Source organism: Astyanax mexicanus, chromosome 4 (assembly GCF_023375975.1).
Source record: "Astyanax mexicanus isolate ESR-SI-001 chromosome 4, AstMex3_surface, whole genome shotgun sequence".
NCBI lineage: Eukaryota > Metazoa > Chordata > Actinopteri > Characiformes > Acestrorhamphidae > Astyanax > Astyanax mexicanus.
In genome coordinates, this window is record NC_064411.1 from 15,878,874 (window position 1) to 15,904,226 (window position 25,353).

At 35.0% G+C, this 25,353-nt stretch overlaps 5 protein-coding genes across 14 annotated transcripts in view; 3 read left to right on the forward strand and 2 right to left on the reverse strand.

Annotated features, from left to right (window-relative positions):
- LOC125801308 (zinc finger protein 154-like) overlaps positions 1 to 25,353 on the forward strand; it is a 224,299-nt gene that overhangs the window by 193,131 nt on the left and 5,815 nt on the right. The gene's annotated exons all lie outside the window — the stretch shown is intronic.
- LOC125801338 (zinc finger protein 239-like) overlaps positions 1 to 25,353 on the forward strand; it is a 241,569-nt gene that overhangs the window by 108,011 nt on the left and 108,205 nt on the right. The window lies entirely within an intron of this gene.
- The window catches only part of LOC125801230 (zinc finger protein 239-like), a 270,259-nt gene that overhangs the window by 63,885 nt on the left and 181,021 nt on the right, over positions 1 to 25,353 (reverse strand). For 2 of the 5 annotated variants that reach the window (XM_049477619.1, XM_049477621.1), the window contains exon 2: positions 8,982 to 11,428. In XM_049477619.1, the coding sequence (XP_049333576.1) occupies positions 10,059 to 11,264 (1,206 nt within the window). In that variant the 5' untranslated portion in view covers positions 11,265 to 11,428 and the 3' untranslated portion in view covers positions 8,982 to 10,058. Of the gene's footprint in view, positions 1 to 8,981; positions 11,429 to 14,159; positions 14,235 to 25,353 lie in introns of those variants that run through there. The other 3 variants (XM_049477622.1, XM_049477620.1, XR_007438652.1) reach the window with 3 other exon arrangements.
- Positions 1 to 25,353, reverse strand: part of LOC111188839 (NLR family CARD domain-containing protein 3-like) — a 453,074-nt gene that overhangs the window by 28,732 nt on the left and 398,989 nt on the right. The gene's annotated exons all lie outside the window — the stretch shown is intronic.
- Positions 15,461 to 25,353, forward strand: part of LOC125801495 (zinc finger protein 239-like) — a 111,801-nt gene continuing 101,908 nt past the window's right edge. Inside the window, exon 1 of the mRNA XM_049478279.1 lies at positions 15,461 to 15,509. The gene's annotated coding sequence lies outside the window, so the exon portion shown is untranslated. The remainder of the gene's footprint in view (positions 15,510 to 25,353) is intronic.

The window sequence follows — 25,353 nt, forward strand, 5'->3', positions numbered from 1 at the left end:
CAGTGTGATTTACCCTCATTACACATTATTCTACAGATTACAGAAACATTTACTGTTATTATAATGATTATAATTTAATTATTATTAGTAATATTACTGCATTACACAACATTATAAATATACACACTGTTCTATTATTATTAATGATATTATTATTATGTTACTGAATCAGAATAGAGAGATTATTTAACTATAATATAAAACAGCAGGATTAAAAACACTAACACACCACGTGATCTTGAGCTCCGTTGCTCCCCCTGCTGGTTGAACAGCGCTACTGCATATAAACACGCCTTTATAGCAGCTCCGTGTTTTTATCTCCCCAACAGATCAAAGTCCACATTAAGCAGTAATGCGCTTTAAACAGCATAAACTACACTGTGATCAATAAATATCAATCTATATCTGCGCATTTCTCTTCAGTTTACAGCATTATTGATCTGTTACAGCTGATTGTTCTCCAGCCGGTCTGATCTAGACCAGGTCCAGGTCTGATCCAGGCCCGGTTCAGATCTCCATGCTGATCCTGGTTCTTCCAGTGGAATCGGACACTGAGCTGAGCTTAAAGAACCGGTTCTGGATCTGAGGAACCTTTAGAACCGGTTCTGGATCTGAGGAACCTTTAGAACCGGTTCTGACTTTAAGCTACACGGTTCTATTCTACATTCTCTTCAGTCCTGAACTTACCGAGTGAATCCGGACTTCTGTCCTCTTCTGAAGAAGGAGACTGGACTTTCTCCTTCACCTGCGTCTCACCTGTCTCCTTCTAAGGCGGAGCTATTGTTCGTTATTCCCTACTGTCAGCCAATCATATCACAGGGCTGAATGTAATGTTTGAATATTCATGAGCCTTAGGTTTCTCCCACACAGCTGTAAAACCCTCAGTTTTTAGACTGGTGTTCTGCTACCCATCCAAAAGTGCTCCTCCCCGCACTGCGCATGCTCTGACCCACATTTAATTTTTTTTAAATAAGTTTTTCATAATGATTCTGTTTTCCATGACTGCATTAATCACCCTGAGCTCACTGTCATTATTTATTTGAGGGTTATATAACTGGAACGATTCTGCTTCACTCCTTAGCTCCAGCTACAGCCATAGACATCATATACACAGACGCCGTAGAAACCCTGCACCCCAAGTGCAATAATTTACACTGAGGAAGGTGTTTAATACACCTATATTAATCACAACTCCACCATTTTTTACCCGATTTACACACAGTCTGTGTTTGTTACAAACAGCAGAGATGTAGTTATGGACGCTGTTACACATTACAAATACATTACAAATTACAAAATGCTGAAATACTTTATATTATGCTTTTAAACAAAGACAGATATACGTTATAGCATATTTATAAGGTTAATATATATATAATATAATGTTACCTGTCTCCACTCTCTTAACTATAAACTTTAACATGAAATATAAATATTAAAATATTAAAAGGCAGCAAAAATAATTTTAAACACCACACATTAACACAGGTTATGCACACTATAGACATTATTACTTTTTACACGTTTTTACATGCACCATTTATGGTTTCCTAGAGATTGTCTATTTTCCACTGGAGGAAGCATCAGCGCTGCTCATTACTGAGTGTGAATTTGTGGAGTGGATCACATGTTGCCCAATTAATGACAGCTAACGAAGAGAAATGTTCTCCGTAGTTTATAGAATAAAACAACAACGTTCATATACATATCATAGAAACTAATTCAGAAACTCCAAGAGTTTCTCCAAAGCACAGATATATATATATATATATATATATATATATATATATATATATATATATATATATATATATATATATATATATATATAGCTGTGAGGCTTTATAACCACCACCTCCCCAGGCAGCGCACTAGACGCTCTAAGTTATAAATGCACTCCACACTTTACTCATCCATTGTATGTATGTTTTTCTTAAATTTAATCTTATGTACTTTTTGCACTCTTTTCCTTTTATTGTTTGTGCTGCTGAAACGATGTGGGATAATAATAAAGGCTATCTATCTCTCTTACACCATTGAAGTGGCACCAGGAGTCCTATGGAGACGACACCTCGATCAGCTGAGGAGGACACTATGCCAGTCAGTAAAGAGTCACCTGAGGTGTTCATAACACCTCCTGCTGTTCCGGAGCTGTCTACTCCTGATGAGTCAAGAGTATTATAAAGTGTAACCCTTTACACTCTAATTTCTCAGACATTTATTAGTGTTCTGTAGCTAACGTGTTTAAACATTGTGATAAAAGTTCATATTTCCCTCTGTGTTATTATACACTTAGCCCTGACCGGCTTGTAGCATAAGCTAGGCTAGTTAGTTAAATTAACTAGCTAATGCTAGCTATCCTAGCTAGGTTAGTCTAAACAAATATATTTTAACATTATTAATAAACACTTTCGTGTATTTGTCTATCTATCTATCTATCTATCTATCTATCTATCTATCTATCTATCTATCTATCTATCTATCTATCTATCTATCTATCTATCTATCTATCTATCTATCTATCTATCTATCTATCTATCTATCTATCAATGGCTTACCGCTTTACTGCCACCTAGAGGTGACCAAGTTATGTGGTTATCATAGAGTCCTTTTATCAGGATACATTTGCCTTGAACAACACCTTAATCAACTCATTATTTTTCAGCATTAAATTAAATAATTGAATGCATGTTATTATTTTTATAATATTTGCAAGTTTTTCAGCTTTATTTCACACTAGGAGTAACCAAATCAAAATCGAATTAATCTAAGCCAAATTTAATAAAAAATGTTTGTGATTTCTTTGACCAAATATTTTAGCATTACACTTTTAATGCCTTCCTTTTAGCAAAAAATACATAGATAAACAAAAATATAAAAAACAAATAAAACTAGATATGCATTTCCAGATGGCAAATGTGAAATAATAAAAGGCAAAAAAATAGAAAGTTATTTCAGAAAGTCAAAGTTTAGATTGATATGCCCAAAGATGTTGCAAATCTTTAAACTACAATAAATATATAATTATTATAATTTATATGATCTCTCGACATTGTGATTATCTAACTACTTACTGGTACTCCTCTGAAATTGTAAACGCTCAGGTTTAAAACCAAACAAAATTTCAACAGCAGACCCTGTTTCCCAGAAGAAGTTTACTGCAGTCATCAAATGATCATTAATCATTAAAACTTTAATAAATATGAAAAAAATCTATGTTAACGTATTAAAAAACACAATAATCCCTCACAATATTAAATCAACCTGAACAACCTAATAAAACATTACAAAAACTCTTCATTTTTTGTCCTGAAAAGGAAAAAGTGAAAACATTTAGTATTGTTTTGATGTACAAAACATGAGCATGGAGTAATTAAAGCACTTAATACCTCCAGAAACTAAGCAACAACTAAGCAAATTCCCTGAGGTAACCTTAAAGAACCTTTTCATACTCACTTTATATCAGACCATACCTGACATGACAGCGTAGCTTCAGCTCCATTCCTGTGTCGAGGAGGAGGACAAAGTTCTCCTCTGTTTCCATCACACCCTCTATAACCACAGCCGTCTCAAACGCAGAGGAGATCACGCCTACAGATAGAAAACACAAAGACAGCTTTCATTAAAAGACAGCAACAGGTACATATACAGAGATAAATGTAAAATATATTTGTTCCATATATCTATGATTTATAATCAGTTTACTAATTTAAAGTGTTTACAATGATTATGTTTGAAGTTTTGTGTCTTGTAGTCATTTTACCCTGTCTGTTGTGTTTTGGGAAAGTTTTTGGACATATCCCAAATACATTATGCGTAATATGTTTGATATTTTATAAGATGCGATTAATGCTAAGTTTCAAATTACTTTCATAACACAACCTATCTATCAGTCCTCTCTTGTAGAGGAGTAGAAAGGACCATCGTGGTTATGGGTTGTCTTTTTAAAGTCTCTTGCATAAAATATAAATGAACACAGTAAAAAATGTCTACAAAAATATATATATACATATATATATATATTTTTTTTTTTAGAAACATTTTGAAATGAGCATAACTGGTCCCTGTTAAAAGGGGTGACAATGGGTGCATGTAAATCATTATATAATATTTAATTAGTAAATATATATTTAAGTTATTATAAGTATAAGCATATATTTCATAAATGAAAAAAAATAAAAACAGCTACTAATTCAAAGCATTCGTCTGTGTTTTTCAGTTGCTATATGACTCATATATGACTGACAGAGGTACTTACCAATCAAAGCCTTTAATAGTATTTTATTAAGAATAAATATATATATTTTTATATAGTAGAACAGTTTCAAACATTCACTCGAAACAAACAAATAAAATTGTAAACCTTTGTAAGTTTTGTAAATAATAGTAAATTACCAAGATTCTGACTTTTAAACACAGATTGAGTAAATACTACTACTACTACTACTAATAATAATAATAATACATACAAGATAAAGTTCTTAAAAGAAAAAAAAATACTCTGTACCCCAATTTAGATTTTTTAAAGCTATCTACTTTCCTATGTACTTAGCTAAGTACAGTACGTATAACAATTTATTTTATAGTTTTTAGTTATAGTTAGCTAAATGCAGTAGATTTAGCTAACTAATACAGTAGTCCACAGCTAGCTAATAATAATTACTTGTAACGTTATATTAATGAATGATGCTTCATTTGAACTCTGCCTATCGTGTCTGCATTTGGGTCTACCCGTTTAACCACACTGTGTGTGTGTGTGTTTGAGAGAGAGAGACAGAATAATACATATGCTGCTAATACTGAATAATAGTTAACTGTCATCAGATATTTTCTAAAGTTAGAATAAAACAATTGAAAGCAGTACTGAGTTAGCTGTGTGACGGGAGCTGTGCTGAACTGTGTTGAGCTATGAAAAGGTCCTGGCTGACCCATGTCTATAAATCTGATGTAAAAATAAAAAAGCTTCATAAAGTAATAAAGGGAAATAAAATTGAAGATTGGTGCTAAAGAAACCCTCAGTCATACATGAATTAACATAGAAAATGAATGTGTGTCATTTTTGACCCACATGTATTCAAAAAGCAGGTAATTTAAAAAATAAAATAAGGATGTACGATGATCAAAAACAAGTTAATTGAGGAAAACCTTAAATTCTGAATGGCTGAATTAATTTATTGCTAAGTATCGTAGCTTACAAGTTGCAAAGAAAATGAATGTTGCGCATTAGAGGGTTAAAAGTGAGGTGTGACTATTATTTTTTTTTTATAAAATGGGTTATGAAAGTGGCTCAGAGAGCAATGACAATATTTCAGCTAATTTACAATGCTTTAGGAGCACTGAAGGTAGAGGTGCATTTGTTGAATTGACATATGAATAATATTTTAACACAATCAATGCCAATTACTTTATTCAATGTGTTTATTCTAACATGGCTTAAATTAATTAGTAAACTTGCCCAACAGAATGCACTTTTTACTCATTATTTTATTTGTAATTTTTTGCTCACATCAGTCTTTATTACTTAATTGTTTTAAGTTATCTTAATATTCAAAACAAATACTTAATACATTTTTAACCCCAGTTGGCATGAAAAAGTTAGTATAAAGTGCTTTTTCTTGGAAACAGATCAGTGTTTACCCAGCTATTAAAACACTCACTGGTGTTATTTGCCCCTGCAGGGTCACAAAGCCTTTTGCAGATCTGACCTCGTCAAGTTTTGTCTCCATGCTTGGTGGACAGAGTAGCTCTGTGCTTTCTCCACAATTTCTTTTCCTACAGGCATGTTACTCGTTCTGTATATATCTGTGTTTGCGTTTATGAATGCCTTCTGGTTCTTTATTAACAGATTTTTAAACAAATACGTGCGATCAAGCTGTTCTCATTTTCCTTTGTCAGGGATAAGGAGAACACTGACCACCCATCCCTCAGTGCACAGAGGTGTTTAGTTACAAACTCAGCTGAAACTTTCTCCTTGAAACTGAAGGACACTGCAGTGGACTGGGTGACTTTTGCAATGCATTTAAGATGAATGGAACAGCCCTTGTGGTAGAGTGAAGCTCTCCTGAAGTTTTGTTCCATCTAAAAAAAAACACAATAATAATAATAATTATAATTTAGGGTCAGAGAGTAATCAGGGTTCACAAATATCCCAAGCCATTTTACACAGCTATAAACCATTTCATAATAATAATAATAATAATAATAATAAGAAGAAGAAGAAGAAGAAGAAGGATGACAACATGCTGATCTACAGATCTATAAATACATTTTAACTAGTCTTATTACCAGGATCATGAATATAATTTTTACTAGGTAGCCTATATGTTACCTTTGATATACATATTGATACCTTTCAAATAATTCCCATTTCTACTACAGAAAATAAAATTACTCAAATTAGCATTTGTACTATTCAGAATTTAAGTTACAGGTGTTATATTTTAGATCTCTATATACAAAATGCACTTCATACTAGTGAAAACATTATTTACACATTTGATATCAGATGAACGTCAGTACATTATTAATTCATATTGTTTAAGAATTTCTCCTAATAAAATAATATTAAAAGTAATTTTAGATAATGGTAATTGAAAGCCTATGTAAACGTATGATATTGTTACATGAAGTAAGCCATCTTGACAAGCAACTCATAAGATTATGAATATATATTTATATAATATATATCTTTAGATTTGGTATAATCATTAGTGAAATTAAGAGGTCTGTAGTTTGATATTTTACATGTAAGAAAGGCTGTATACCACTGGTTTATTTTTAGGCTAAACCAACTTTTCCATACAACTGCTTTCAAGCAAATGTAAAAATGCATTTGGATTGGTTCTTTGGTTGCTGTGGGAGAATGATTGGTGAGATGTTTAACAAAAGTACATTTAATCCAATGGTTGGAATTTAAGTAACTTTAACATTTAGTCGTTCGCCGGACAAATAAGCTAAAGTCTGAGGCTTTTTTCCTCCTTTTTAATTTTCCCTCTGAACAGCTGGAATGTACTGGAGTTACTATAAAAGCAGCAGCTGTGAGCCGCACGGAATGAGCCAAACGAAGCACCCACTTAGCAGAGCAGCGAGAGGTACCAAAAGTCTACATTTAACATTTAACAGATAACAAAGCTAGCATTAGCTACTTAGCCTGCCAAGTTTGTTAGCTAAATAGCTAACGCTAGCCTTTTTAAGATAGCTAGCCAACTAGCTAACTCTAGCTATATGAAGCTAGCTACCCAGCAAGCCTTTTAACTTACAAACTGAACGGTTCATCAACAAAACCGTGCCTGGGTGTTTCAATATCCATTTAAATTATGTGCGTTTCATCCAGTCTTAATGAACTCTGAACTTTACATGCTAAATATTTAAATGTATATAAACAGGCTGGTTAGTGGGATGGCAATACCTGCTGTTGACGGGCTGCAAGGTTTCTGCATGGACCTCATATAGAGAGAGAATAGACACCTCCAAAAATTCTTGCTCTCAGACAAGCATCTGAAAAGTTCTGCTCAGGGTTCTGCAGGGAAGATCTCTGAGCAAATGGTCCACGTTAGCCTCCTGACAGCAAATACACTCGGTTTCAGTCGGCACGGCAGTGCAGTGACCGCATCTGCACCAGGTAAAGTTAGTGTTACCGACCCTCTCCACCTGTACAGGAACCGCTGGCTGCTCTTCTGTATAAAACGGAGTTTGTACCAATAATCTGTTTCGTCTCCTCACCGGCTCGAACGCATAAACCATTGGGTTTCTAGGAAACAGATCAAAACCCCTTTCAGCTTCGTCTTCATCCATAATCTCGATAAACGACAATTTATTTTCCTTAACCGTGACTCAAAGCTATGTACTTGGGCTCTTCAACCAACCAACCTAGTGACGTCACTAGTGCTGCACGGGCAACATGGCGGCGCACTAACTCAAACGTTTAGGGTTGTAACATTTTGTATTAAACATTTTGTATTAAAAATTACCACCAAATAAATTCTATTACATTTAATCCCTTAGAAATCAAACTAAAATGTTTTTTGTCCACTTTTGCGATTTAACAAAATTAAAATCACCTCATATCTATCAAGGAAATTGTAATTCATCATGTCAATAATGATTGTGGTTTTCCTATACTTTTAAAAACCTCTCTCTCCTGAATTAATCAGGCCCTAATGAATGCAATTATCCCTTTGTGCAGCAAATAGAGTAATGATGATAATGATCACAATAATAATAATGATTATAGCTATTATTGGTGTTACCACTAACAGGACCCACTTACACCACAACTTAGGTGACTGTGAAGCTCAGATGGTTTAAATGCTTCAGGTAAAGGAGAAATCTGTTGTGAAACTGACTTGCATTGAAACATGACGAGTATGAATAGTTGAATAACCCACCTCAATTCTTCCCCAGTATTTCCAAATACAGTGCTTTTATCCAATGTTCCCAGCAGACTTACAAAACTAGCAATATGATATGGACCATAGCATTACTCATGCAAAGAAATGGCTAATTTTAAACCTTTAACAAGCTCAGAGTAGTGCCACACTTCATTAGTAGAATTCTGAGAGCCCTAAAATTTTAACTGAGGCACTGAGAGCTATGAAAATGCACAGATAGTTTATTAAAAAGGACACATTACACTTAAGTTAGGGGGACAGATTTCAAAATTGTCACTAAAAATGCAAGAATATTAGAGATGTTTCCAACAACATCTGGAATTTTCGTTTCGTTAGTTCGTTTTGCAATCTGAACCCTAACCTACCAATTTGTTTGGGCATTTTCAAAGCTCTCACAAAACTTTTACAGACAACTACAACTCCTGGGGGTGAATGGAGGTGGAAAAACGTCCATTTCACACCGGATTTCTCCTTTGGGTGGCAGTTAGTATTTACCAAATAATAACATAAGTCAGTCTCAGGATGGATAGGTTCCAGGTCACAGAAAGGTTATCAACCATATCGTGAAAAAACACACTGAGATTGCAGATCTTGCGATCTTAAAGCGTTTTTTATGAAACACAGATGAGTACATATAGAGGTGAAGCAATACAAAGATAATAGTTGGTACTGGATAAAAACAATCAATTAACTAAATTAACTGGATATTCTTAGTAACTTTGGAGATTAAAAAATCTTAAGCAAGATATATCTAATAAGAAAAAAAAAAAAAAAAAAAAAGAGTATAAAACTTGAGTAATACAACAACCAAATATCCATCTATATCCCTCTATGCTAACATATTTTTAATCAGACTGAACCATAGACAAACAAGAACAACAGCAGGGGGAATAAATAAGCTAGTTACCTTACTGTGCTACACAGGCCTGGAGGGGGTTGATTTCAGTATGGGAACTACGTCTGGAGCGTTTTATTTAACCTCTGGAAAATATTTTGTTGGGCTCTCTGCGGGGTCTGGATGCTCCACACGGCAGTACCCGGCACAGTGTCGTCTCTCTGTGGCTCTGGGTCACACTTTTGGGAGCACACTCTCTCTGGAGTGGCTCAGGGGGTGTTATCCCCTTATCCTTTCATATGGCAGTTAATTGCATTAAGCTAAGCTATGCTAAGCTTGGGGAACTGAGGATGGCTTCCACAGACTAAAAACAGATACTAGAAATTAATGGAAATAATAAAATATGCATAAGCTAGAAAAGTGATTAAATTCTTTCAAAACCTTCTAAGCATAAGCACTGAAGGTTTTATCCAAAATCCTAATCTACTCCTAACAACTATGGCATCTAAATTTTAAAGACTAAGTTATGCTAATCTACCATCTGGTGCAAGCACTGGCAGTGCCCTTGCTCAAACTCAAAAACCTTCCCTTCTTCAGAACTGAACTCCTACCGTAACTACCCTAAAAACTGAGCTCTGTCTCACGAAGAATGTCCTGCAATATCAAACATACAAGAAAACACAACATGGAATTCAATAAACATCATCCCTGGATAAGATTCATTTTGCTGAAACTGTAAAATCCATTGTTAAATTCAGTTCATGTTTGTTTCTGGTGGAACGTGTCCCAAGTGACAAAGTGAAACATTTGTGTAGGATAAGGTGTTTGCACTTTTAATTGCCGTGGAACAAATTTGGGATAGTTTTCTCTCTTGTGTGAATACGCTGGTGTATTTTGAGATCACTCTGTCGAGTATAACTCTTCCCACAGTCTGAGCAGTAATATGGTTTCTCTCCTGTGTGAATGCGCTGGTGTTTTTTCAGAGTACTCTGTTTAGTAAATCTCTTCCCACAGTCTGAGCAGTGATACGGTTTCTCTCCTGTGTGAATGCGCTGGTGTTTTTTGAGAGTACCCTGTTCAGTAAAACTCTTCCCACAGTCTGAGCAGTGATACGGTTTCTCTCCTGTGTGAATGCGCTGGTGTATTTTGAGATGAATCTGTTGATTAAAACTCTTCCCACAGTCTGAGCAGTGATACGGTTTCTCTCCTGTGTGTATGCGCTGGTGTTTTTTGAGATGACTGTGATGATTAAAACTCTTCCCACAGTCTGAGCAGTGATACGGTTTCTCTCCTGTGTGAATGCGCTGGTGTTTTTTGAGATTACTCTGTTCAGTAAAACTCTTCCCACAGTCTGAGCAGTGATACGGTTTCTCTCCTGTGTGAATGCGCTGGTGTATTTTGAGATTACTCTGATAATTAAAATTCCTCCCACAGTCTGAGCAGTAATACGGTTTCTCTCCTGTGTGAATGCGCTGGTGTATTTGGAGAGTACTTTGTTGATTAAAACTCTTTCCACAGTCTGAGCAGTGATGTGGTTTCTCTCCTGTGTGAATGCGCTGGTGTATTTGGAGAGTACTTTGTTGATTAAAACTCTTTCCACAGTCTGAGCAGTGATAAGGTTTCTCTCCTGTGTGAATGCGCTGATGCAGTTTTAGATTCCCTAGTCTACTAAAACTCTTCCCACATTCTGAGCAGTAATACGGTTTCTCTCCTGTGTGAATGCGCTGGTGCAGTTTTAGATTCCCTAGTCTACTAAAACTCATCCCACAGTCTGAGCAGTGATACGGTTTCTCTCCTGTGTGAATGCGCTGGTGTATTTTGAGATGAATCTGTTGATTAAAACTCTTCCCACAGTCTGAGCAGTGATACGGTTTCTCTCCTGTGTGAATGCGCTGATGTTTTTTGAGATCACTCTGTTGAGTAAAACTCTTTCCACAGTCTGAGCAGTGATACGGTTTCTCTCCTGTGTGAATGCGCCGGTGTTTTTTGAGATCACTCTGTTTAGTAAAACTCTTGACAGAGTGCTGATGTTTCTCCATGTCGGGACTTGGCTTTATTTGTCTGTTAAATGTATCAAACAATTTCTGCGTGTTCTGGAGATTCTTCAGGATGGCTTGTGCTTCATCTCTTTCAGCAGTTTAACATTGATCTTTGATAAATATCTTGGTTGTTGGTGATTAATTTCAGGAGAATATTTTCATTTCTGGAAAACACACAAAAAATGCAGTTAAATTAAAATAATTACATTTAATTCAAATAAAATCAGGCCAATAAACTGAAGAGAACTGCCTGAATCAGTTACACTATACAGCCAAAACTACTGGGAATCTTCATATTACCATAAAAGCTTTTGTACTTTCATCTCATTCTAAGTGAGTGATGTTATCCTTTAATCTGAAGCTTTGAGGCGTGTGCCGAAAAAACGAAACACATTGGTTCAGATCACATTGCCGATGCTTGATTCGTTCTACGTTGATCACGTGACCAATGATTTCCGAAGCTTTTTCCTTTACACTAAATTATAAGATTTCATACATAATAAACAGACAGTAATCCAAATCAATGCTTCAAGTTCAAGACGTGTGTTTTTTGGAAATGTAGATCAAAATTCTTTAAATATAAAAAACACAAATTAATATTTGGTTAGAAATGTAAATGTAACTGTGCTTTTTACCCAGAAAAATGCAGTTCCACATCAATGGCTTAACTGAATCGTTTACTAAATCAGTATAGCGGACACAATGGTGTATCACAGCATCGGGTCGAAGCCGAACTTCACCTGCAGAGCCAGAGAGCAGCATAAGCTCTACACCGGCAGATTCAGAGCAGCAGCTCCAAGACCAGTGGCAGTTTTACAGAAGCTAACGTTACCCACAATTTCATCAACTCTAACTAAATGTTACTAAAGCCTGTAAACCAGCTATCTGAACAACATGTATCTTGTGTATCTTGCTTTTAGTCAAGATACACAAATGTATCTTGTTTTTAGTCATTTTACATTAGCTCACTCTAGCTTATGAATTAACATTTTCCCTGAATTTTCTATTTCACCTTAAATATCATCATTTCTTATTAGTTGTCGTGGAAATGTAGCTAAAAAGCCTGTGAGTAAAAAGCCTGTGTGTAAAATCACTGTGAGTAAAAAGCCTCTGTGAAGAAGAAGAATACTCCAAATTGTGATCTGACCGGAGCTCTACAGCCAGTGTCATATCTCTGATAGTCTTCTTACATTCTGTACTGCTGTGCTGTGAGGTCAGTTCAGTGCGCTGTAGCATTAGCTAAACGCTAGCATTATTCTAATTACGACACTTAAACAATCTCGTAATTCAGAGAATCCAGTGATGTTCAGGAGTAAAATGCACACAGAATAAAACGTATGTATTTAGCACAGAATTTGATAGAGACGAGTTTTTAAAAAGCCTTTTCGGTTTTGCCATTTACAAAAACAGTTCAGATATGGAACCCCAAATATGGAAATAAACAACATGTCACCGACTTCAAAATGACACAACTAAAAAGGCCTATAGGCTCTTTTCACGCGGCTGCCATTTCTAATTGAAAGTGAGCCTGTGATGGGAGGAGGTAGAAGTAAGTCCACACTCAACAATGGTGTGGAGCACATATCTTCAGCTCTTACCACATTTAACCACGAACAATCTATAAAAAAGGGCTGAAGAGGGATGTTTATTAACAAAAACAGTTTTGTTAAAAGAATACAGCAACTGTATAGAGGAGTACATCACTAATATCGAGTGTTAAGGTTTTAGCCATCATTAGCTTAGCTCGCTAATGCTAGCTAGCTGGGGCTAGCCCGACTTTCCAAGCCCGGTGACCAGTGCTGCTAACCCGACTCTAAAAAGCCTGGTGAACATTATGTAACTATATAAATATAATATTCTGGAAACCTTAGTTCTTTAAAAAAAATTCTAAAGCATTAGCAGCTTTATTGACAATTAATAACTAGCTAACCTAGCTTTAATTTATAAGTTATAACTAGCTAACCTAGCTTTAATTTTAAAAGATAAAATTATTATTATTTTATAATTTATTATAATTAGATAACCTAGCTTTATTCTATACATTATAACTTTCTAACCTAGTTTTAATTTAAATACCTAACCTATAATTAATTTATAAGTTAAAACTAGCTAACCTGCAGCATTAGCAGCACTGTTCACCGGGCTTGGAGAGTCGAGCTAGCCCCAGCTAGCTAGCATTAGCGAGGTTATCTAATGTTGGATAAAACCTTAACACTTATTCGATATTAGTGATGTACCCCTCTGTACAGTTGCTGTATCCTTTTAACAAAACTGCTCTTGTTAGTAAACATCCCTCTTCAGCCCTTTTTTCTAGATCGTTCGTGGTTAAACGTGGTAAGAGCTGAAGATATTTGCTCCAGAACAGAAAATTTACATTAATTAAATAAACAGAACCACAACATACCTTTACATACACAAAAAAAAATAATCCCAGACGATTATTAAGTATCTGAAACTGCACATATATCTATAAAATATGAAACAAAAGAAAATACAGCACATGAACACACATTTTCAGGCTCAGTCACATGTAGTGCTTTGGCGCTGAAACGGCTGAAACTCAGAGCTGATAACCCGACCGGGGCAGAAATAATTAATTATTAGGTAAAATATGCTTCAATACCCGCTAAAAATGCACAGAAGAGTGACTAGAACTGATATAAGAGCTCATTTTGCCAGTATTTTTTCTCAAAAATACTTATATTTGCTTAAAACAGCACTTTTTCACGGAGCTCCTCAGCTCTGTTTACCTCCAGCGCTGCACGGGGGGTGCGGAGGGACAATTAATAAAAACACGCAGTTCTCTTGCTGGTGCAGAGAATTGTAGTTCAAAATAGAATCACAGCAAAATAATGACCTTTTTACTGAGAGAGAGAGAGAGAAACTTCTTCATACCTTCTGTAGTTCAGCTGATCCTGCTCTTCCTCCGGCGCTCCAGCTACAGACCCCGGAAGCTCAGCCTCATCCGGGTTATGTAGAGCCCCGCCCTCTCCCCTGCTATATCACATTATACCCCATCACCGCTAGAGGGAGCCCGCGAGGGGGTCCTCAATGCATGGAGCTGAATGGAGCTAAACAGCTAAAACTCTCATTTAAAACACTGTATAACTACTTCTCTGGAGTTTTCCTTTAATTTTACAAAGTAGAACAAAGTATTTCACTAAAATAGGAAAGAAAAAATACCCCTATATTTCCATTTTCTACAACTAATGTTTTTATTCAGTAGATTTAATAGCATTACTGCTACTGATGCTGGAGTTACATACAGAGCTAATTTAAAATGATTAAAACTGCAGTTTATAAGCTTTAACAATTATATCTGCATAATGAAACAGTTATATTTGTTCTGTTTTGGAGAAATGTGTAAAAAAAAATCTATAAAGTATCAAACATTTATTTTTATGTTGTCTTTTTTTTACATTATTAATGTTTTATACTTTTTAGAATAAAAAAAAATGTTTTTATACATTTAAGACTGTCGAGTGGCTTGAGATTCAGAGCAGATTCTGAAGTGAGCTTTTTCCTCTATAGAGATTCTCTGATTGCTCCTTGCTCCTCTATAATTCCAACAAATAGCACTTACTAATAATTACTATGGAAAGGTCAGTGTTGTTATTTGAGTACCTATTGTGACATTGATTCCAGTAGACCTTTTTTTATCTAAATTTCATTTACATTTTTGTTGCATTTACCTTTTTGATGTCCTGCAGATTTTAACAGAAGCAGATCATACTGCAGCAGATCTTTTGTCTAATTTTAACTCACTTGATGAATATTCAAATATACAAATTTAAATAAATAATAGCAATAATTGTGCCTGTGAATTTAGGCACTGATCATGCTTAACAGCCTCTGCTCAACATTGATAACAGGTGAAAGACATTTAAGAATCTCTAAATGTGACAGAGTGTCTCCAATTGTATTAGACTTTCTTACACATCATCATCCTATGCTCTATTAGGCACCATCGTGCCTGTTGGTGCTTGAACCTGCTTATTGCTGCTTGCAGCTATATTTAGTTTTAAAACTTACGTTTGCCTATGAATATCAAGTGTGAAGTACCCTTCTATACAGAAATCAGGATGGTCCATTGTGATGTCAGAGAGTGATTTTACAGGGAGGAGCTGTGAATGATCTCAATTTATGGAAAGCTTTCAGAATACATAAATAGAAAGACTTCAGAGCAACAAACAAGATCTGCTGCAGAACGATCTCCTTTTCAAGAATCTGCAGGACATCAAGAAGGTAAATGCAAAGAAAATGTAACCATAATATTTTAAATGAAATTTAGATTAAAAAAGAAATTTCTACCAGAATCAATGTCACAATTGGTGCTCTAAGAACGGCACTGACATTTCCATAGTAATTAGTAAGTGCAATTTGTTGGGGTAATTTGAATAGACTGTAACAACAAAACACATTTTGCTGAAAACTCTGTGCACAAATATGACCATACTAGGACTACAAAATGATGCATGACTGTAGTAGTCTATGTGTAATGAAAGGCAGGTGTAATTCTCCCTCCAGTACTGGTCTGTGGAGCAGTTGAACTGTATTCTCTGGAGTGATTGTTCTTCATCCAATACATGGCCTCACTAATTCTCTTGGTGCTGAATAAACTACATCCCTAATAAATAATAATAATAATAAATAAACTAAATCCCTACAGCAATGCTCCAAAATCCAGTAGAAAGCCTTCTCTGCATAGCAGGAACTTTATTCTATTAAAAGCATGATAAGCTTCAGTGAAAAACACCTAATTTTAGAAGAATGGACAGCTGTGCAAATACTTTATCAGCCTCATTTGGTTCCTTGTAAAATGCATGAGATTTGTATTGATCTTTTGTCCTCATTTGACTCTTTCCATTCATTTCATTTAAAAATGTATATTATACAATAGTAATTAGTATGTGGTATTTGTTGGGGTAGTTTGAAGTGACTCTAACAGCGAAATACATTTTGCTAATAAACTGGTGCACATTTCTATCTCTTCTATCTCTGAGTGTCACTCTAACTGTAGCCATCTTACCTAAATTGAAATGTAAGTGCTTGGGGTTGTTGGGGCATTACTTGAAGTTTACCATCAACAGTGAGGATCAGGTCCATCTGGTACAACTTCTATTACATACACAGTGTTAAAAAGGTTGTTTCAATTTTATGTAAATTTTTTGAACAGTGTTAACTTGCATGGTAAATTTTGTCATTACAAAATTGTTTGAATATTCATGATGACCATCACAAAGTGAAGCACTGATTATTTAATACAAGGAGTAAGTGCTTCTCTGGTGGGTGGTCAAAATGGTACTATTGGTCAATTAAGTGAAAGCTCACCTTATTCAGTTAATTTTCAGCAATCAAAGTTTATTATTCAATTTTAAATTAAATATGGACTACATGATTTTATTATATTATATACCAATATAACTAAGCATATTAAGAATCACTTGTTAACATAGGGTTTCTTGGTGTAAAACACTCTTACATATTGAAAGAATCCTGAAGATTTCTTAGTTCTAATGGATATTTGTATTGAAGAAAGTGTTGAAAAGAAATGTCACAATTTCTACTTTAACAATAGTTCTGACCTTTGGGTAAAATTTGGTAAGTGCTATTTGTTGGGTTGTTTTAAGTGACTCAAGCAACCAGAGGTCTTTGTCTTATATTTCTACACAGAACCAGATATAATCTGGCCCAAATAGTCTAATATTTTGTAGTAGAATGAGAATGCTTGCTGGACTCATATTATAAAAGCTGAAAAAAAGTTTTTATAATTCTATAAACAAATAAACTCTTTAACAAATCTTATTTATTTTACAATTAATTATTACTACATCTCAGCTGTTTGTAACAAATCAAACCGTGTGTAAATCGGGTAAAAACTGGTAGAGTTGTGAATATTATAGGTTTAATAAACTCTTTCCACAGTGTAAATAAATCCACTGGGGGGTGCAGGGTTACTCAATCCAAAATGGCGGCCACGCTGAAACGTCAGCTCCAATAGACCAATAGACGACCACCTTTCAACATGCCCACTACTCCGAGCTGCAGAGACCCATGTCTCAGGACAGCAGCAAAAGTTTCAAGAGGAGCGCGGTTTCCGCCATGTTGTTTTCAATTAAATTTATTACCAAATTATGTGTAAAACGAATTACTAGTGTTGAAACATACATTATATAAAATATATATTATTTATATGGCTTTATTTTTATAAAAAATAAATAATGAAATGCAAAAAACAAAGGCCCATCTCAAGTAAACAAACAGGTCCAATGTAAATGTGTATACTATTTTCAAATGTGCAACTCTATACAGTGAAATAAACAGCGCTGAACACCATCAACAAAGTGTCACTCAAAAACAAAAAAAAAAAATTGTGCAAATAAAAAAAAACAAGCATCCAGGTGATGTTTTTTGAAAACTTTAGCAAAGATTGACATAAAAAGGAGCTCATGTTTGAGGGTTTGATTGGTTTCTGTTATGATCTGCCCTGTTGTGGAAGAGGGAGCTGATGTTGCTACAAAACACAGTTTATGTGAGGTCACATGTGTAAGGTGTGGGTAGATCAAGCACTTCAATGTTGAATGCTCTTTTTGTCAATCAGAACGTGAATCATCTTTTTTTATGTTCCATTGTATCTTAATTCTGGCAAGACTTTTCTTCTTTCTTTTTAAAGAAAACTAAAATCTCTGTAAATATGAACCTTGGTGATATATATGTTTTTTTTTCATACACTGATCTTGATTTTAAGTATATTATTAATATTACTATTTTATTGAGTAAATACTACTATCATCATTGTAAATACTTGATTTGATATCTTCTTACTGGAGTTTATTCCACTTTTGAAAACCTTTAGAGAGCTAATAATAAGAAATGTCTAAAAACTGTAAGAGTTTATGAGGAGCTTTCACTGTTGCCTCTTGTTAGTATTTCTCTATTTCTATCATTAGTTTTCTTCCTTAATGTATATTTTTATGCTGTCTTCTATTGTGGTTTATATGTATCATCATAAAACTTTAATCTATACATTTATATATATATATATATATTGGCTCACTCTCTGAAGTCAGCGCTTGTCGTTTATTTCAAAGAGCCGGCTAAGAGTCTGACCCATCACTACTAATAACTACAGTGCCGTAGTTTAACACTTTATTGTTGTGCTGTTGTACCAGAAAAGAATGTAGACTGTTAAAACTTACTCCTATCACCATGTTCTGTGTTACAGGAACCAGAGTCACTGAAGATCACAGTGGAGATGGAGATCGTGGTCATCTCCACAAAAGGCGATGAGACTGTTCTCCTCAGTGACACCATGGAGGAGTTCAGCGTTCCCGCCACTGTGTGGAGTGGTGACGTTAAAAGTTGTGAGGGAAGGGGAGGTCATTTTAAACATTGAAAGCCCACTTTTTAATGAACCATAATGTGGTAATTTGACAAGTTTTTGTGTTCAGATTGTAATATTTCTTAGCATGTTCTGTTAGGGTTTTTTGGGGGGGTGAGGTTGTATGTGTTTGTGCTTTTGATTTTTGATTGTGTGTGTTGTGTTTAAACTAATTCAAAATAAAATGTGTTTAATTGTTTTTATACCTGTCTTTTGAATTTAAACACATTCAATTAAGCTTACTATCCTTTCCTGCTAAAACAAATATTCTATGGTTTTTATATTTTTCTGCTGGTTTTGTGGTGTTTTGCAGTGTTTTTCTAAAGGTTTTTATCAGCCCTTTTAAACCTTATGAAAGTATTTTTTTATAATTGGCATTTTTCAGAAAGACATGTGCTTGTGGTTTATGATCATAACTGTTTCTGCTTTTAAGAGTTTACACTGCTGGGCTGAAGATATACTAAACCATAAAGAGGCATATCTGTGCTGCACCACCATTTATTCAATGGTATTTGGATATTAGCATTTAACCAAAAGTTTTAGAACACAGCTCAATCAGCCAAAAGTATTGGCATTCCACCATTTAGCCACAGGCAGTAGCTTTTATACTGTTTGTAACAAAACAAACGATAGTGTGATATAAACTTCGTCCAACACTGTAATGGATGATTTACACTTATGTATGTACAGGCTCACAAATCTATTTCTTTATTTTAATAGTTCCTATAAATGTTTTGTTACAGATGCACACAGCAATGAGACGATATAAATAATAGTTTATGCTAGACGTTCATTATCTTTAATGTCTGATTTGTAAACCACATTATCACATGCACTGTATAAAACTATTCGCCATTCCCTGGTTCTTAAAAGTTTTTATTAAGGACGCAGACAGCGCGGTCGGTGCGGGAATTTTTTTATTTTTTCTCCCCTGCCTTCATCTTCAGGTGGGTCAGAATCAATGACTTCCCAGAGCAGATTTATTCTTTGTCTGATTTCTACCTCAGAAGAGTGTCAGACTGTTTATAAACAAATACTCAGCACAGAATTTCAGATTACCACACAGCATTTTCTATCCAATAAGTAATCACTTAGGAATGTGTCTGATTGACATCCCAAAAACCGCACCGTCCACCAACTGTTGGTCCTCTGCCCGGGGCACCAGGAGTTTGGTGATGCATTTCACCCGGATGGGAGACTCCTTTTAGTAGAGAGTCGTCGACTGTGAAAACATTCTCTGCAAACAAAAGAGCACAACGGACTAAATATAAAATATTTGTTATGTTTCACCTAATTTATTGTATTACCCATGATTCAACTGTTCATATGCAAATATTTTATTTGTTGATTGGTTGGGAGAATAAACCATAATATTAAACTGTTTTGGGTTTTGTGGGGCTATTGTGCTGTTATTGTTCTGTATATGTATCGCTTGGTACTATTTAAATAATATGAAAATAAATAAAAATATATCTTTTTTAATTGCTTGGTAGAGATGCGTGGTGTTGTTTCCACCCAGACACTTTAAAATGGGGACACAAGTGCTGCTAAGTAAGAAAATATCTATTTTAATTATTTTCATATATATTTTTATTATGTAATATTTAATCAGTGCTAAGCGTTACACAACAGAACAATAACAGCAAAATAGCCCCACTTAGTCCAAAAACAGTTTAATAATATATAGTTTGATAAAATATTAGAATATGAACCGTTTAATCATGGGTAATACAATAAATTAAGTGAAACATAATGAATTAAACAGTATAAACATGTTATTTTGTATGTTTGTGCTCTTTTCTTTACACAGAATGTTTTCACGGCCGACGACGCCCTACAAAAAGGAGTCTCCCATCTGAGTGAAATGTATCACCAAACTCCTGGTTTCCCAGGCAGAGGGCTGGCAAGTGGTGGACGTCGCGGTTGTTGCTATCAAGGCCGTTGGAGTGGGTTTGATATTTTTTTGGGGGGGGGGGGGCTAATATGAATTAAAGCCCACCCTATAGTGTCTTAGAACAACATTTATGGAATTACTTTTAATCACAAATGAACCATTTTTGTCTGTATCTCTGTTTGAGGGACAACAACACCCCAACAGCCACAATGGACAGTCGAGGGGCTGCACGGAGAACCCTGCCAAGCACCAGTGAACTACCAAAGTCCACCAGAAGTCTCAGAATCTCCTTATCATCTCCTAACCTATGTGGCTCAAGACAAAGCAACAACCCCAACACATGGCTACACAGAGAACTGAGAGCAGCAACACAAAAAAGGCTTCGTATTCCTGCATCAAAACAAAATATCTGAGCTGATCAGAATAATTATGGCTGCAACTGACAATCAAAATACTATGCACAGTATTTAAAAGTACAGTTGTCTATGCTCTCTGGCTGGGTACAGTAGGTGGCGCTTTATCTTGAAATTCATAATTTCTATTTCATTTTTATAATACTTAAGAATACATAAGAATATGTAAGTCTTGATATCACAATCTTACCTATATTGTTTACATCTTATATATTACCTTTATCTGTTCTTTTTCCAATCCCCTTTATGCAAAATTATAATCAGTAAAAATGTTTATTTGACTAAATTGGAATTAAAATATTTTTTACTGATGAAGCAATGGAGCAAATTTGGTTGAATTCTAAAGCCCAAAACCTTGGCTAAATTGTGGAATACAAATACTTTGGCTGAGAAGTAGTCCAAAAACTTTTGGTTAAATGGTAAAATTCAAAAACTTTTGGTTAAATGCTTACGTGCAGTATCTCTCTCTCTCTATCTCTAGCTCCCTCTCTCAGGTGAGCCATGGGAGAGAGTTGTGGGTGGAGACTACAAAAGGACCTGAACCAAGATGGCCGACAGAGAGAGAGAACCATGGGGTATGCTTTAAGGCCAATGCGCTCTTGTAGCCTAATTTTATTGTATTACTTCTCTGATGTGGTTAACTTAATCCCTCTTTTTGGCTAAAAGACAACTCACTGGTTTGGCTGTACCACCTTGGGTATGCTAACAGGTAAAATAGGTGCACCTGTACATTTTTACATCATGTAGGAGTTGTTTGTATCGGTCCCTAGGTAAGAGGGCGGGTGCTACCCCTTGTATTTAGGTTATTAGTTAGGGAGTATCTTTTCTTTATATTCTTTTTGTACTTAATTTGGCTTTAGGTAGTTTAATATGGTTATGTTTTGTTGTGTTCTTTTCTGTAGCACCGTCCATAGTTTACATTTCCCAGAGTGGTACTTTCTTTGTTGTTTTATACAGCATATGTAAATAATGGTTTGTTGTATGTGCAAATGAGTGGTGGGAAGCTAAAATTAAATCAGATTTTTGTACCGCTATTTACTGCCTGTTCTCCTCTTTCTTACTTAAACTCTGCTGGCTTTTTGACTTAGGATAGCCATGTGTTATGTTCTCCATATTTTTCTTCCTAGACACATGTGGAGGATTTTAACACTTAAATCTAAAAATGTTTGGTTAAATGCTAAAACTTTAGATGAAATGCTAAAATCTAAAAACCTTTGGTTAAATGCTTAAATCCAAAAATATTTGGTTAAATGCTTAAATCCAAAAACGTTTGGTTAAATGCTGAAATCTAAAAATGTTTGATTAAATGCTGACATCTAAAAACTTTTGATTACTAACTGGTTGCTAGGCGGTTGCTATCATTTCTAAAGTGGTTGCTAAGTGGTTGCTTGGTAGTTGCTAACGTTTTCCAGGTGGTTGCTAAGCTGTTGCTATCGGTTGATAGGCAGTTGCTATCATTTCTATTGTGGTTGCTAGGCAGTTGCTAACATATTCCACATGGTTGCTAGGCAGTTGCTAACAAACTCCATATGATTGCTCAGTGGTTGCTAGGCCGTTGCTAACGTGTTTCAGGTGGTTGCTAAACTGTTGCTATTTGATTGCTAGGCAGTTGCTATCATTTCTAAAGTGGTTGCCATGCAGTTGCTAATGTTTTCCAGGTGGTTGCTAAGGTGTTGCTAACTGGTTGCTAAGCCCTGGCTGGGGTGCCGGGTGTCCAAACTTTTGATCAGTATCTGCTCCATACAGCAGCTCCTCCAAACACACACAGTACTGGAAGAGCAGGGGAGAGAAAGGCCCCCCCATTCATTCCTATGGGGAAACTTCATACGACAATTGTACGAAAACGTCAAATCGTCGAAATTTCCGTAAAGAACGTCCGATTTTTGTCTTCATATCTCAAAAATTGTGACCTATGTGGATGTTCAAAGTTGTCCCCTATTCCTTTCCTATGGGGAAAAAAAGGGCACGTTTACGAAGTTTTTACGAAAAACGTACGATATATCGCTTAAAAAGCACAAGCAACCTAATCGGGTATAGGTCCTACGATACTGCTAAATTTAGTATTTCTACGTCACAAGCTGTAGGAGGAGATAGTGATTAAATTTTGAGCGCAGAATAAGATAATAATAAGAAGAAGATTACGAAGAACAGTAAGTTGACTTTTCCCAGCAAACTTAATAATAAAGTACACAGAGAAACAGATACAGGACTACAGAGTGTCCTTTATGATCAGCGGAGCTAAAAAGATGCTCAGTGAGTGTATGGTCATAGGTGTATGGTGTATGGAGCTGGTCATAATATTCTGACTTGACTGTGTATAAAATGGTTAAGGGTAAATTAAATACATTCTTCCACAAAACAAAATTGGTACCACTTTAAAATAAGACTTTATAAAGAGTTTATACATGGTTTACAATTAGTTTATTAATGCTTACTAATTAGGTTGTAAATGCTTTAAAATCATTAATAATCAGTTATAACACATATATAGAAAGAGCAACAATATAGATGGCTGTGGGTTCATTATTTCATAACAGGTCATTGTTGCCCTTTCTATGTGTGTGTTATAACTGACTATTAATGATTTTAAGACATTTACATCCTAATTAGTAACCATTAATAAACTAATTGTAAACCATTTACAAACCCTTTATAAAGGTAGTCTTATTTTAAAGTGGTACCACAAAATTAGTCCCCCGTATGGTTATAGTGTATTTTCACAGCATTATTTAACACTATGTTTTTCATAGCTAATTTCAACCCGGATGCAAACCACTAGAGATGGGCCTGTTCCTGTTGGTGAACTGATCTTAGAAGAAGAGGGAAAGCACCACGAGGTGGCGCTGTGGAGAGTTTTTCCATCCCCTGTTTTCTCCTTTTCAGTTTAGGGGAGAAGTTATATACATGGACTTGATTTGTAGTCAATAACGAGTATAAACTTTTGTTGAATAGCCCACCTCCGATCTCCCCCAACATTCCGAAATACAGTGCGATAGTTTATATACACAGATAGTTTATATACACAATACCTTCAGCTAGTCAAGCCACAATAAGTCAACTGACAAGAAATGCTTAAAAATGCATAAATATTATAGAGATATTTTCAGCAACAACTGGAAAGTTATGCATTTCCCCGACATTAATTTTCAGACCTTTCCTGGCTTAACTACGACAAGGTACTGTGTGTATAAGAGTGTTTTAATAAACTAATCTGTAGGCACTGTGTGTATAAACAGTGTTTTTAATAAACTATCTGTAGGAACTGTGTGTATAAACAGTGTTTTTAATAAACTATCTGTAGGAACTGTGTGTATAAACAGTGTTTTTAATAAACTATCTGTAGGAACTGTGTGTATAAACAGTGTTTTTAATAAACTATCTGTAGGAACTGTGTGTATAAACAGTGTTTTTAATAAACTATCTGTAGGAACTGTGTATAAACAGTGTTTTTAATAAACTATCTGAAGGTACTGTGTGTATAAGAGTGTTTTAATAAACTATCTGTAGGCACTGTGTGTATAAACAGTGTTTTAATAAACTATCTGTAGGCACTGTGTGTATAAACAGTGTTTTTAATAAACTATCTGTAGGAACTGTGTGTATAAACAGTGTTTTTAATAAACTATCTGTAGGAACTGTGTGTATAAACAGTGTTTTTAATAAACTATCAGTAGGAACTGTGTGTATAAACAGTGTTTTTAATAAACTAATCTGTAGGCACTGTGTGTATAAACAGTGTTTTTAATAAACTATCTGTGTGCTTTTAAAGTTCTCACTGCCTTGCTTTAAATGTCATCATCCTTGGAATTCTACCAGTGAAGTGTGGAGCTACTTTGAGTTTGTTGTTAATGGTGTAAAAATAGTGTTTTTTTTGTATGGGTTAAGCTATGCCCCTATCACTAGCATTGTGGTCTATTGGGAGCATTAGCTAACAGCGCTGTATTTCAGAATGCTGGGGAGAACAGAGGTGGGCTATTCAACAAATGTTTGTATTTGTTATCATGATTCACTACACCCTAAGTCCATTTCAGTTCACCCTTAACAAGAAACTATTCTGCTATCTGAACTTTTTTTGTTCCATATTTTTCATTCTGTTGTTCACTTGTGTTTTTGTCTTGGAAAAGTGTTTATTTATTAAGCCAATTGCACTACCTCACATCATACTACACACACAGATGTTCATATCTATGTACAACAATGAAATACTTATATAATTAAATTGTTAAAATAAAAACACATTTTTGTGCATTATATTTATTGTTTTATTTTGTTCTTTTTTTGTATATTAAAAAAAAAAGTTATTGCTGGAAATGAATCAATCTGCTGTCAACTTCAGGAAGCTTCGGTTGATTCATCACTTCAGAACAACCTCAATGTACAATGTACAAAAGTTATAAGTCA